At 36.7% G+C, this 15209-nt stretch overlaps 1 protein-coding gene across 2 annotated transcripts in view; it reads left to right on the top strand.

Annotated features, from left to right (window-relative positions):
* The window catches only part of PPP1R1C (protein phosphatase 1 regulatory inhibitor subunit 1C), an 83978-nt gene that overhangs the window by 32124 nt on the left and 36645 nt on the right, over positions 1-15209 (top strand). For both annotated transcript variants that reach the window (XM_016225205.2, XM_087819408.1), the window contains exons 3-4: positions 9637-9674; positions 12187-12247. In XM_016225205.2, coding sequence (XP_016080691.2) covers positions 9637-9674; positions 12187-12247 — 99 coding nt within the window. The remainder of the gene's footprint in view (positions 1-9636; positions 9675-12186; positions 12248-15209) is intronic.

Below are 15209 nucleotides of genomic sequence, written 5' to 3'. Positions count from 1 at the left end.
GGAGTCAAGGATGTGATCTTTATATATATATGTGGGTTTCTCTCTCTTCTACTTACCTGGCAGCATACACTGTACTTAACACAACATTTTACCTATATTCAATTGGACTATGCATTATAGTCACTGAAAAGGAATTGCTGGACTAGAATAAAAATATATACTCATTTTTCCTACAAGTTCAGTGAAATTTCAATGAAAGATCGAAATGAATACTTCTTGATCTTTGTTTAATTAAGTCCAAGTATGTACTTTTCAATGTCACAGATAAAATGCTAAATAACTTGGTTTGGATTCTCTGGAATGCAGAGCCTGGGAAAATGATTTGGATGAAAGTACTTGATCTGAAATGTAATACCAGTAAACAAGAATGAGTGAGATGGGGCGGGGGGGGGGGGGGGGGGGACTCGTTATCAAGGTCATTGCTGTGGAATGGAGGGCCAATTGTGCTGGGATCTCTAGAGACCTATATAGAATGCCTTTCTAGAGCTGCCTACCTGAAAAACAAGACACTGGAGCTGGTATCCACTGTGTCTAGTCCCCCAGTAGTTACACATTCACCCCCAGGAGCATTAACTCCACCAGCAGTTGGTTCTCCTAGAGCCAGAGAATGCCCTGGGGATACAGACGAAAGAGGAATGTGACATGCCTCTTTGAGGTGGGATGCAGGGAACAAGGACACGTCCTTTGCTACAATGTCTTGTGCCTTGATCCAGAATGTTATGCTCAGTTCTGCACACCAGTTTTTAAGAAGGGGCATCACATGGTGAAAACAAACTGGATCACATAAGTTACAGAAACCAAGTGACTTGGAAAAGCACTAAGGAAGCTGAAGGTATTAACTTTGAGCAGAGATAGGAGAAAAACATAGGTCCAGCCAACTAGAGGTGAATCTGAGCTTCTCTGGAACTTCACTGCAGCCACCATGAAACCAGGGATGGGCTGATGTGATGAGATGGGGTGCATCTGAAGCATCTGGGAAGATGAGAAATCTTTGAGAAAACATTATTTTAGAACTCTCCTTTTAACCTTAAAATTATGTATGCTCCTCCAAATAATGAGCCACTAGAGAAATCAAAGAAAGGATTGACTAGTAGAAGACGACAGTCAGACATTAGAAGGACAAAAGAACACACAGATCAGCCTTTGTTCAGCTCAGTACTCGTAGTTGTTATATTAAGATGAGGGCAAAATACGTTTGGTCAGCCACTCATATTTAAGTTTATGTGTGTGGAAGTAAATTCGATCCATCTGTTCTTGGATTATTTTCTTAAACCACCAACATTTGATTTTACAAGAACTGATTTCCAAGGAGTCTTGTGATACCCCCAACCTCCTGCCAAGCCTGCTCAAAAAGTCTGAAAAATGGCTATTGCACAAAACTTCTTCAAATATACTGTTGTTTTTAAAAATTAAAATAAGCAAGAAAACAAGCAAAAGAATTTCTGATTTATCTGCTACAAGGCCATACATGTAAAAAAAAAAAAAAAAAGCATAAAATATAAAAAAGAAGACCTACACAGTACCTATTTTTACTATATATATACCCAGATATGGTATAATACAAATAATCTCTCTAGATAGCAAGCCATGTGTAAGCAGTTTACGCATGTGTCACCTATTTAAATATGGAGTGGATGACCCAGTACAAATTCATGTCCACTCTGAAGAATGACTTAGGTCATTAGATTATCAATAAAGTGCCCCCCCCCCAACCTCTTGGCTAATTTTTTGTCTATTTACAGGCCTCTTTTCCTCAGCCTATCCCTTACCTGCTGCTATCACTCAGGGTTGCCACCTAGGCCCTCTGCTTCTCTAGTTCACCACTCTCTTCTTGGGTGTTCCTATCCTTTCTCATGGAATCACTGACTACCTGGATGCTGATGACTCCCAGACCTGTATCTTCAGCTCTGCTTTCACTTCTGAGAGTGACTGTTCCTGAACTCTTCCTACTTGAATTGTCAATAAGGACCTCAAAATCAGCATTTCCATAAGTACTCATTTTGTGAGTCAGAAACTTGATATAATCTTTGACTCTCTTCTTCTTTGTCACTCCCATCCCATAGTCAGTCTGTCAGTCTCCAAGTTCTGTCCTTTCTTTTTCTTAAACATCTCTCTAAACTGATTCAAATTATTATTTTCCAACACCTGAATTACTGCAATACCTTCCTAACTAAACTAGCTATATCCAGGATGGACTCCTCCAATCAATTCTCCACACAACTGTCAGAAAGTTTTTCTACACAAGAAATCTGGTCATGTTTCTTCTGGCTTAAATCATGTCAGTGGTTTCCCAGCACTTTTAGAATGAAGACCAAACTTCTTAATATAGTCACAAAGCCCTAAATTATCCAGCTTCTGATTAAGTCTTTACCTTCTTTTCTCTGAACTCGTCCCTGGCATATTATGGTCCAAATATTTAAGTTGTTTTTCAATTTCTAAAAAAAATGTCATGTGCTCTCACACCTCAGGGGCAGTCCCACCAGCTATTTCTTCTGATGAAAATCTCTTTGACTATCCTGTCCCATCAACTTTCCTTAGCCTGCCTACCTTTGTTGGCCATATCAGCTTAGGTGTCCTTTTCCCCAAGTTCCTTTCTGACTCTGCCAAGGCTAAGCTAGATGCCCTTGACATGTGCTTCTACCTCACTTTGTGCTTCTTCTGTTACAGCCCTGATTTATCACACTGTAATGTGGTTGTTTCTTTAGCTGCCTGTCTCTTTCAAAAGAGTTTAAGGTCCCTTGGAGGGTTGGATCCAAGTTCCTAGCAGGATGCCCAACACATATTACATTATTGTTATCATACTAGATGCATTTTAGATCCATGGTGACAACCTTACATATGAAACACAAGCCATCATAAGTGCTTACTTGTAAACTGCATTCAACTATGTTTTATGCAATTTTCTTCTTGTATCACTATTCTTGAGGTAACAATTAATTTTTGAGGCTTATACAAATATAGAGCTCTTTTTCCTCCTGATGTACACACATGTATAATTTTTTTTCTATCTTCCTATCCTATCTTTGTTGATACACATTGAACTAGTATCTGATTACAGCACTTTGTCTTTTAATAGTTCTTCCACAAAACTATAATGAATAATCATTGCTTTTTAGAACACACTGTGTGACCCTCAAGTAAATTATGTTTGAGACAAGAAAATTGAGAAATTGCTGGAAGGTTATGATTTCCTAGACAGATAAAACACCAAGACATGGAAAGAGAACCTGATTACACAGATATTTAATACTTTACACTTGAAAACTAAATGAACAAAGCATCATTTTTTAAAGAAATGTTACTTAGAATGTGAAGTAAATATTTACAGATCATCTAATGACAAAAGCTCACTTGTGTATTTTTAAAATATGTTTTTATTGATTTCAGAGAGAGGAAGGGAGAGGGAGAGAGAGAGAGAAACATCAGTGATGAGAGAGAATCATCAATCAGCTGCCTCCTGCTCACCCCCTACTGGAGATCCAGCCCACAACCCGAGCATGTGCCCTGATCAAGAATCGAACCATGAGCCACACCAGCTGGGCAAATGTGTATTTTTTAAGCCTACAAAAAGTTATGTAGAGTAGAGTAGAGTAGGACTTTAAAGGTATAAAACCGACAGTGACTTATTAAATCTGCTTTGCATATTGCATCAGTCAGAGAAAATGTAATAGTTTTTATTTCTATTAAAGATATTGGGATACAAAGGTAAACTTCTAAAATGTTAATATATCATAAATTTAATTACTAATGATTGCTTGACTACAAGTTATGATCAATGTATTTCTTCCCTTTACTAACAGAAATATATTTACCATTGATGATGGGAAGCCTTCAGATTAAGCCATGAAAATTTTACTATGTTGCTTTTAGATACCCACATGTATTTAAGGTGTAGAGTGACAGCTTGTGGCTTTTACAAATATACCTTCCATCTATAGCAAAAAAAAAAAAAGGGGGGGAAAGTTTGCCTCTTGTTACAGATTCTAGTAAAAGGAGATTATTGCTTTATTTTGGCATTTGGCAATGGTTTACTCAGAATAGATACTCTGATAAAATTATTTTGAAATTTATGATGGTATGTATACACAGTTCAAGGTGCAAAAAGATTTGGTAAAAATATTTTTCATATCAAGTAATATTTTTCATATCAAATATTTTTCATATCAAAAATATTTTTCATATGGAGCATATAAAGTAATATGGTTAGGAAATAAGAATATGATTTAAACAAGAAATCTTTTAGTTTAATAGTTTGATCAAGTTAGGGAAGCTTCAAAATGATCTAATAGTCACATATATTTGTCTTCATGAGAATGCATTGAAACATTATTTTAAGTTTCTCTTTGCTTCCCAGTTTCTGTGCAAAGTGTAGTCCCCCCAAGTTGACTAATAATTCAAATTAGAAATACACCGATCATAATTTCAAGTAATTGTTCATAATTACTAATGAACAATCATTAGTAATTAAATAGATGATATATAAAGAAACATTTTAGAAGTTTACCTTTATATCCCAATACCTTTCCTAGAAATGAAAACTATCACATTTTCTCTGACTGGTGCAAATTGTAAAGCAGATTAAATAAGACACTGTCAATTTTAGCAGCCAGTATGAAAAAAGAGGAAGCAGCCATGGAGTGGAAAGAGTACTAAATATTCCAAATATTGGTAAGCAGGTAATTCTAACTCCAGTGCCTCTTACCCACCTCTGAAGTAGGTGTTCTCAAAATTTTCTTCCATCACTATTCAAATCATTAACCTCTGAATAATTTTCTCATGTTAACCTCAATCATTTCCCTTACTCTGACTTATAAAGCACCTGACTATAGGGCTTCATTTGGGGACTCTGCTAAGAATACCTTTTTAATATCCTACAGAGTAGGATAATGAATTTTAGTGTTTTAAACTAGCTAAAAACAAAATTATTCAAATCCTAACTCTTAAAGGAATTAGGTTTATTAAGTCTCAAAATGACATAGAACACATTGTTGGGGAAATAGTAAGTGCTCATTAAATGATTACTTGATTGGTTGTCTTTATGCCTGAGACATTTAATAATTATTTGAAATAAGTCTATAAAATTGATGTGAAAAGTATGACTTGTAATCAGTTCTTTAGGTAAATCTATGAAAAGGAGATGGAATTTTTAAAATTAGAATTCCTGGAATAAGTGTGACTGTTTACACTGATGTTATTCCAAAAGAAAACCCATGCATTCAATGAACCAATGTATTTTCTTGGAGGAAATGTGGGAAATTCAACCCCAAATAGGCAGAAAAACTTTAACAATGGTTGAAAATTACAACTAATAGAATGATGCAATCGTTCTTTGGCCCTCATAAAAACTGGTTCTGTGGTAGGATAAAATAGGTTTTATAAGAAAAACTAAGTTTATAAAACTCAAGAATACTGATGAAAGGCAGACTTTTGAGGTTTTAAATGATCTAATTTTCTGTTCTTTTATTGTGTTTGGAAGTGGTGGCAGAAATTATGAAATATAAGCATATTAAAGGTAGTTTGGAAGATACCTAATCTCTATCACAAGATAATTACTGGTTGAGAGTTCTTTCCTAATAAGCCAACATAATCTATCTTGTACATTTCTTGTTATCTCCCTCACTATTTCCACATAGAATACTTTCCACCTGGCTCTTTGTGACTGCCACTAAAACCACTTATAGGGGGCTCTGAGAGACCCAAATCTTCTTGTTAATGGGGTTATGTCTTTACTTTCATCAATTAAAAGTGGAAAACTATAAAGAATGTCATAAGAAAAATACAGCTGTGTGAATATTGGCACAACAGGGTGAAGCTATTCCTGCCGTGTGTTTCTTTTCCCCATGTCCCCTTTCCAGTGCATATAGATCCATTGCTCTGGTGGTTTCAGTTTGGCCCCAGTTACGACTAAATCTAAGAACTCAAAGGAAAACACAGCTGAAACCACTGCCTGGTGGCTTAACTCACAGCCCCAAATGATAGGCCTCCATCAAAGCCGCGCAAGCAGGCTTTCAGCAGGAAGGCTGATGACTAGAGCTCATTTTGGAAAAATAGAGAGTTTGACAAGTCAGAAAGAGGGGCTTTCTCATAGCTGCCTTAGGATATTTTGCATAGACCTACTGAAAAGAAACACTGAGTATTCTAATCCCCTACGATATGTAAGAAAAACATGATAGATTTCTCTAGCACCGGAAACTGACTGAGTCTCTGCTAGCGTGCTAAAACCACAAGGCAGTGACACATTTACCTGCAAAGTGAAGAGCTGAGCTGTACATAGCAATTTCTTTCATTTGTATTTGATTTTTTCTCACTCAGTTCTGAAAGATTGTGGGTCAGTGATTGATCTTGAACGGGTAAACCTAACGCCCATAGTTGTGATCCAATGGTCTCTGGAAAGAAAGATGCTCTACCTTCAAATATGTTAGGCACAAAAATGGAAAATTAGCTGAAATGTGATCACTTAGATTTCCCTGCTGTTTTCAGAAACCTGATGGTAAATTCCTTCTGAGACCGTCAAGGATGGCGCCAATGTTCTTGTGTTTATATCTCGTGGGCACCTCAAAAGGAGGATTATAAATTGCTTTTCTCTGTTGCTATTCCTCTACGAAACAGAATTAATGTTTTCTGCAAAGTAGTGCTAGAAAAGATGAAAAAGATAAGCTGAGTGAAAATATGCTAAGGACTTAGGAGAGTATCTCTATTTTCTACCAAGCTAGAAAATCCCATTTATTAGGCAGACGAGTGGAACATGATAAATGAAAGATATGCTGAGTGTTTTTTTAATCGCTGCCTGAGAATGTATTGTTTTTATTTTAGAGAGAAAAAGAGAGAGAGAAACACCGATGTGAGAGAGAAATATCCATAGGTTGTCTCCTGTACTTGCCCAGATCGGGTATCGAACCCAAAACCTAGGTATGTGCCCTGACTGTAATCAGACCCGCTACCTTTTGGTGGACGGGATGATGCTCCAACCAGCTGAGCCACCTGTCCAGAGCAACGATTTGTGATTTTTTAAGATGGATATATTTGCTTCTTTATCTCTTCATGAGTCCCACATATATTCATTTAAAAGACATTTTTACACTGCTCTGAAGTTTTCATTTCATCTGGAGGGAATTCATCTTCTAATTGCTTTTCTTGTCATTCTTAAATGTGCCTTTTCTTCTTATGTTTTGATATTTTAATTTTCCATTCACTGTGAGTAAGAATCCTATCCCTCACCACCTGTGCTCACCTTTCCTTATTAATGTTATTGAGTCTTTCTCCATTCCATATTACAGACCTTTAATCTAGAATCAGATCTTAATTTGGATGTCAGGCCTCCTGTTCCATGGAGATTTTAGACACAGAGCCGATGTAGTCACAGAGCCCATGGTGGCTTGTTGCCGGTTGCCTGCTCTCTCCTGTCTTCCTGGATAGAGATCAGCGCCTTTCCTCAGCGTAGGCGATAGATCCTCGCTTCTAGTTTCAGTCAGCAAGCCTGGATTTTGTCCCGTCCTTCTCATGAAGTCAATCCCTTTACTCAGGAAAAGAACCAGCTGTCTCTGTCTGCTTCTGGAGCTAAATTATTTCAGGCCCATGGTTTTTTACCTGCTTATTGCATTTTGCTTTTCTTATGTTTATGGTCCATAGAGATATTGGACTAAACTTTGACTGTGGTTGTATCACTTCAGTCATCTCTTTTTATATTTAATCCATCATTGTTATTGCTTTTGAGCAGAAGAATTTTCAAAGCATGAACTTAGAACACTCTTTTTATTGGAAGTACTTCAATTTCCTAAACTGACTTTTCCCCTCACATTTCCAATATAACTGCCTGAAATAAAGGTTCAAATGGCTCTCTGTTATCTAAATTCATCAAAAGTCTGTATCTTTTAGTTGTATGCTAAGAAACTAGATCTCCCCTTATGAAAACATTCTATATATGTCAGTGCTCTTCTGCAGACAATATTCTGAGTAAATAGTGCATTTTCACACTTTTAGTTATTGTCTGAGGCTGGTATCCATAAAATAGCATATTAAATTTGACTTTATCCACCATTAATTAATTTATTTTTAATTGCCCTTATGAATTATATTGTCCTTGACCCAGATAACTTCCTAATCTCTAGAAATCAATAAAGCAAAATGTATATCTTTTTTCTTCCCGCCAAGACTACCTTTTAAATGATGTGGGCAATATTTACTGGCATGCATGTATCATTACCTTGGGCCTGGTAAACTGATTTAAAGAAATAGAAGTCATGGTCTCTATTTAACAAGTCTGCAAATCAAATACTTACTTGTTTTCAGATATATATATATATATATATATATATATACACACATATATATATGTATGTATGTATATATGTATATGTATATATATGTATGTATATGTATATATATACATATATATATATTTCAGTTACTGTTCACATTCAATATTATTTTGTATTAGTTTCAAGTGTATGGCATAGTGGTTAGACATCAAATATTTATTTGTTTAAATTATTTATTCAGCACTTAATATGAGGAACTAATTGCACTGCTGTTGTGTTTTGTAATATAAAGAAGCAGCAGACAAAAGGTCTTGTTTTAAGAAGCACAGGCTTTAAGATGTATTTATTTGACAGTCTTATGCATCATCTATGCTACTGTGCTAAGAGCTGAGGTAAAATCATTCATGGAGGCTAATCGTCATTTCTTCAAAGGTTATTGAAGGAGATAAATCAGCAATGACCATAGTTCAGGGTACATAATGGTGACTGCTATGGCAGGCGTAGAGAAAGCGCTGTGGTTACTGGCTGGAAGGAGCTGACTTCTAACTGAGAAGAGGGGGGCATGAACTGGGAAAGAGTTTCCAGGGGAGACGCCGTTTGAATGGGGCTTCAGGGAATGGTAGTGTTGAGGGAAAGAGCATTCCGCTCTGAGGACCAAACACAGAAAAGCAAGCTGGGGCGTAGTATAGTCCAACAGGTACTACTAGTATTTTCTCTTATACTTTGTTTCTTCCTTTTCAATGTTTAATCAGTAAATGGATCAAAGTAAAGAGCCCTCATCACCACTGGACTAGTTTGGAAATCATTTCATTCGTCTTCCACTAACATATCCTTGCTTTCAGATGATGTAAAGTTGCCTTAGCACTGTCATAAGAAATATTTCTGGCAAAGGAACTGATTCTTTCCAGTGGTACAGAAAAGAGGGTGCTGACGGTCCTAGAGTAGTTGGGCGGAATGAAAAGGGGGCTTGTTCTGTTTGGTGGCAAGCTTGAAGAAATTCGACAGAGGCTACAGTCTGCAGGCTGTGGCAGCGAAATCCACGAGGAGAGCGGGTTGTTTGTGCCTTTGCATCTCAGGTGGACGACACCAATAGTAGTTCTAAGAGTCATTTCCCCGGATCCTTTCTGCACTCCTGGAAGGTGGGCAATTTGGGATTTCAGGAGGCTTTTTTTTTTTTTTTTCCCTTTTAAAAAGCTTTTGGAGGAGGTGATCGCAGAAGGAAACCACTCCTTTCCTTTTCAGCTGTTAGACTAAGGCACAGATGCTATATGAACATAGGCAATTATGAAATCATTTTGATTTGTGCTATTGAAAATATTAATATTATGAGAAAGAATAATATCATCTTTCTAATAAATTACGCCTACTTCTCTTGCAGAAATAGATGACAAGAGGGTGACCAACACACAAGCAGAAGTAAGTTTTCTTATAATTTGTATAAATAGGTGTTCAAATCAATAAAAAACACAATTACTTGATTTTATGCCATGTAAAACATGATACCAATATAACTGTGATGTAAAAACTACTTAGTTTGCTTTTCCTGACTGAACATGCAGTAAAATGTGCCATTAAGTCTCTGCCTGCAGGTTACCTTAATTTTCTACCTACACAATGCTAACCCTTGAAAAAAGTTCTAAAGTAAACCATTGCTTTTAGTGGTAAGATATGGCATTGATAACTTCAGTTTAGTGACTGCTGGTATAGGACCATCACAGGCTGGGGGACAGGCAATGTTGGAATTCTGGAGGGGGACAGCCACCTCTTAAAGAGTTCTGGTGTGGGGGTAAGATCAGATCATGAGGCGGGCTTCTCCAAATACACAACTAGGAGTTCAGATAGAGAACAGAAACCAAGAGAGGCTAGGGGAGCTGATAATAGAATATATAGAATACAGGAAGTGAGTCAACTTGCATCCAGAAATGGACCAAATATTTAATAAGTTGCATGCAGACTTAGTCAATTTCCATAAAGCTGCATAAATAGGCATATAGTAAACACTCAGAAAAATACAGAAAGAACAAAATGTCAAAATACTAAAAATTTAATGAGATTATATATGTGAAACTGTTTTGGAAATGGACTCTCACATAAATACAGTATTTATTACTTAAGTTCTACTGCTGTTGTAAGAGTCTTTTCTAAAGAGTTAATTTTCTACTTGACCTTTGTATACGTGTGTGAAAATAAATATATAAGAAATCCTGGAAGAGATTGCTTTCCAAAATCAACCAGGTGGGACTGAGTGCAGTAGAGGTACATCAGAAATGTCAATCATCCTCACGTTTCCACTGATGTAGAGTTGCCCTGCCGGCTCTCATGCATAGTGAACTGCTACCAAAACACTCCATTCTGGAGAATTTGCTTGTACCATTTGTTTGGTTGATATGGATTTGGCAACTTTTGTTTCAATTTTTTACTTTTTAAAAATAATAGTAGTATTTATTAAAGATCCACTTAATTAGCTAAATGAACCATTATGTTAAAACATTATTTTTCAATCCTTTTTTTATTTTCAATAGATTTTAGTGTCAGTATATTTCTATGTTCTATATTTCTACTCAAATATATCTTACAGTGACAAAATATAATTAAAATTTTTAAATTAAATTTATTAAATTAAATTTATTAATTCAATAAATTAAATTATTGATCCCTATCTAATTTTATTAACCAATAATTTTTTTGAACTTTTTAATAGATTGTTTTTGAATCAGGTAAAAACCAACTTCGTGATGATACTTTAAGGACAATTAAGCTTTAGTATGTACCAGGAAAAACTCTTCAATTTCTATTTACAACTTTGTGAAACAGTTGCTAATATACATGACAAGGCTAGAATAATTCCCTAAAAGTATCCTGTAACTATTTATATTTGAGCATTTCAAAGCAAAAATAATTGCTCCAGAACTAAAACTCCTATCTTTGACATTCTGAAATACAAATTGACACACTATTAAAAAGGAGTCTTACACAATCTGATTTGAATATAGACCACATATATATTATTATAATAAATAATATTATATAAACACGCATACTCAGCACAGGTATGAACTGTGCAAGTCCACTTATGTGGGGATTTTCCTTTAGGGAATACAGTTGACCCTTCCAGTCCATGGGTTTTTCATACACTGATTCACCAACCGCAGGTTGCAAATAGTATCTTCTCACTCCCCATCCAAACTCCAGGTTCTCTACCCTGCATCAAAAACACTTTTCTTCCTTAAGTGGTTGGTTAAATCTGCTCATGTGAAGGGCTGATTACAGTTAAGTTTGGGGGAGTCAAGTCAACTGGTTGGGGTCTCAGTGTCCATAACCCCTGCATTGTTCAAGGGTTGTTGGAGAGAAAAAAACCCTGATCCAGTGTGCTTAGGCGAGAGTGTTAAATAGCAGTTTTGTTAGACAAATTATTACCTTAACATTTAAATTTGAAGTAAATGTAGATATTAGATTGAATCTATCAATTCCAGAGGTTTATAGATTGATTGGTATTACTGACCACAGAGCCTCATTATTCCACCAGAACCATTTGACAGTCCTAGGAACAGGATAATCATCCCGTGGACATAGCTTTCAGAATATATTTTCTCCTGGCACTTATGCTTTTCTTTCAAATGGAAAGAATTCATGTCACTTTTTCTTTTAGAAATAAAATAATATTACTAGACGAGAAAATAAAAAGAAATTTTAAAACTGCAATGGAGGAAGAGTTTTATGATAAAATATACTCTATGGTTTCATATATCTTTTAAGACTGTAATATCAGTGAACATGGCTATAATTTCTCATTGATTAGAGTTATATTTCCCGAGTGGGAAATCAGAAATCTCTTTGAAATGTAGCACAGTGTTTATGTCCCTCACAGGGCTGATGGCATTGTCTTTTTATCCAAATACAAGACTTTTACTTTTTCTTTTGTCCACAGTCACAGAATGCATCCCCTAAGCAAAGGAAGCAGAGCGTGTTCACACCACCTGCCATGAAAGGTACTGTTCAGGTATTGTTTTGTGTTGTTGCGAGTGATGAGTTCATAGCTGGCAGGCTGTCTGTTCTCAAGGACCATATGCTTGAAAATAACCTAGATCTAGCCCTGGTCAGTGTGACTCAGTGGTTAAAGCATCAGCCCAAGCACCCAAGGATCTTGGGTTCAAGGGCAGTACCTAGGTTGCAGGTTTGATCCTCAGCTGCAGTTGGGGAGCATTCCGTCAACCAGTTGATGTCTCTCTCTCTCTCTCTCTCTCTCCATCTTCTCTTCCCTCCCTTCCACTCTTTCTAAAAATCAATAGAAAAAACATCCTCGGGTGCGGATTAACAAGAAACAAAAACCAAAAAGATAATAACCTAGATTTAGTCTCAGCTCCACAACTTAGTAATGTGAATTTTAGTAAGATACTCTATCATTGAAAACTTGGTTTCATCAAGAGTAAAACAAGTGCTTGGAGAAGGAATAACCAGAGATGTCTAAGAATGTCTGGAAATTCAGATTTTTAAAATAATGACAAAGGTTTTTCTTTAACCCTTCCTCACATATTTTTCTTGAAGATATGTTCGCAGAATCCCTAATTATTCTTGCCAATATTGGCCGATGAGTGTCATTTTTTTTCTTGGCTTAACCGAAGTAGAATTTTGGTCAGATTTAATGTCAAGTGTTGCCTCATTGCCTTGTGTTGGGAGCAGCTCTAAGAAACCCAATCACACAGCTATTAGCTGTACATGGAACAGCTGTTGGAATAACAACTAAGAATGCTAACTCAACTTCTGGCATTTTCCCGGAATTTCTCCCTAAAATTGGAACTGCTAAAAGAAGATCTAAATGTATCAGAATTTTGACCAACACCAATTCCAAGAAAGGCTTCTTTTATTTCTCACACCAAAGTGTTCCTGACATGAGGCAGAGTGCGTCCAACCCAGTAGCTCGTGTTCCAGTCCGGTGCTTGGGCCGCCGGCCCGAGGGTTCATTATGCAGCCATTCAGCTGGGTTTCAGCTGCAGGAGAGGCCAGCTGAGCATCTTCCCCTGGAGCATGGACAGACAGCTAAACTGAGAGTGAAATTTTCCACTGTATTCTCTCTAGATTTGGGGCCTTTTCAGGGAGGTGGGATATAAATGGACGCATTAAGAGCTACTTTTTAGTTAACTTCCTTCCTGTGCAGCTATAAAACACCATGTTTGCTTGTTCATAAGACTGCAGTAAATAATCCAATCATCAACACTGTAGTTTATGCCAGGGTAATTATCGAGACTCAGGCATTCCTCTCTGAAGATAAATGTATCATTTTGGAGGTACTTTCTCTATTGTAAGTCATCTTGAACTTCCAAGACATATAAGTTTTGGCACGAATAGGCCACAATGAAAGATATATGTTCACTCATTTAATGATTTCCTCTGTTCTATTTTTGGTTAACTTAACTAAATAAAGTAATACTGTTCTCATGTCCTCAGAGAATAATAGTATTACTTTTAAAGAGAAATCTTAAAACCAAGGCCCCAAGGGCTCATGGTTTTCAATATATTTAGTTCTCAAATATCATAAGAATGTGGGATCCTAACATTTAGGAAATTTAGTTATATTGCACATTTTTACATATAATCTTATGACTGTCAAGCACTCCAAGATGGTCATTCAATATTAATCATTTTTGGTCATGAGTTAAAGGCTTGAGAAAGCACAGTAATTCTTTCAAGAGACTATGAGAGTGTTATTACAAGCCACTTAGGTAGATCCTCATTTATAACTAGTAAATACCTAGGTAAGTCTCCTGCTCCTGATAAAAGAAAAGAGAAAGCTAAATCCACATCTTTTATTCAGTCTACCTGTCCCTAAGAACTAGAAATAAATATTTCAAGACAAAACTAAGCAATGGTAACATATGGTGCATTGTGAGTACATTGGAAAGCTTCAATCATAAGAAAGGTGAATTTAAAAAGGAAATGTTATTGGGATGTTAAATGCAATAATACAATTGCTCTGAAATATATAATTCTTCAGATCGCACCGGAACATGCAGTTATTGAGTGTAAAAACATTTGCTGGGAGAGCAAAGCAGCAACAGATATGATTAAGAGTTCTGAAAAAAGCCTGACCTTTTGATCTTCTCCACAACAAATTGATTTGTCTTCCACTGTTCCCTTCTGAGGAAGTGGAATTTTCATGGGCCTAGGTACACTCCCGAGTTCCGGGAGTTTCCAGTGACCCTCTCCAAGGTCTTGTGGATTGCACCCTGTTAGTATCTCTTCACCTTCCCTCTTCTTTTATCTCCAGGGCAACCACCATATTTCAAGTGGCAATCATCTCTTTGCCAGGATGGAATTGGTTACTCTCCATCTAGTCTTTCCCTTTTTGCCCTCCATCCATTTTCTAGGCTGTAGCCAAAGTGAATATTTTTTTAATTCTCACCAGAGGATATTTTTTAAAATTGATTTTAGAGAGAAAAGGAAGGGAGAGAGAGAAAAACATCGATGTGGGAGAGAAACATTGACTGGTTGCCTCCTGGACATGCCTGGGCCAGAATCAAACCTGCAACCTTTTGGTGCATGGGGCGACACTCCAAACAACTGTGCCACCCCGCCAGGACCCAAAGTGAACTTTTAATACACAAAAATGCTTATACCACTTTCCAGTCAAAACTCTGCAGTAGCTCCCTATTGTCATTAGATAAAATCCCTGTTCCAGAGCAGTTTTCAAAGCTCACTGGCCCCCACTCCCACTAGGTTGCCGCTATGCAGATGTTTTGCCAGCTGCTGAATGCACCGAGTTCTTTGCTGATTCAGGAAAGAACCTGCACATTTCTCCCTTCACCTAGAATGTTCACTCTTGTCCCCTTCTTGTCATCATTCTTCATTTGGCTAACTTTTACTCATTCTTCAAGCCCTGTTTCTAAAGTTCAGTTCCTGAAAGGAGTTTTCTTTAACCCTCCATTCTAAATTCTCTATAGCTCTACTTCTCTA

This window comes from Miniopterus natalensis, chromosome 8 (genome assembly GCF_054644295.1).
Source record: "Miniopterus natalensis isolate mMinNat1 chromosome 8, mMinNat1.hap1, whole genome shotgun sequence".
Classification (NCBI taxonomy): Eukaryota; Metazoa; Chordata; class Mammalia; order Chiroptera; family Miniopteridae; genus Miniopterus; species Miniopterus natalensis.
The sequence above is the reverse complement of the archived record's forward strand: the minus strand, read 5'-3'. Positions and strand labels throughout refer to the sequence as shown.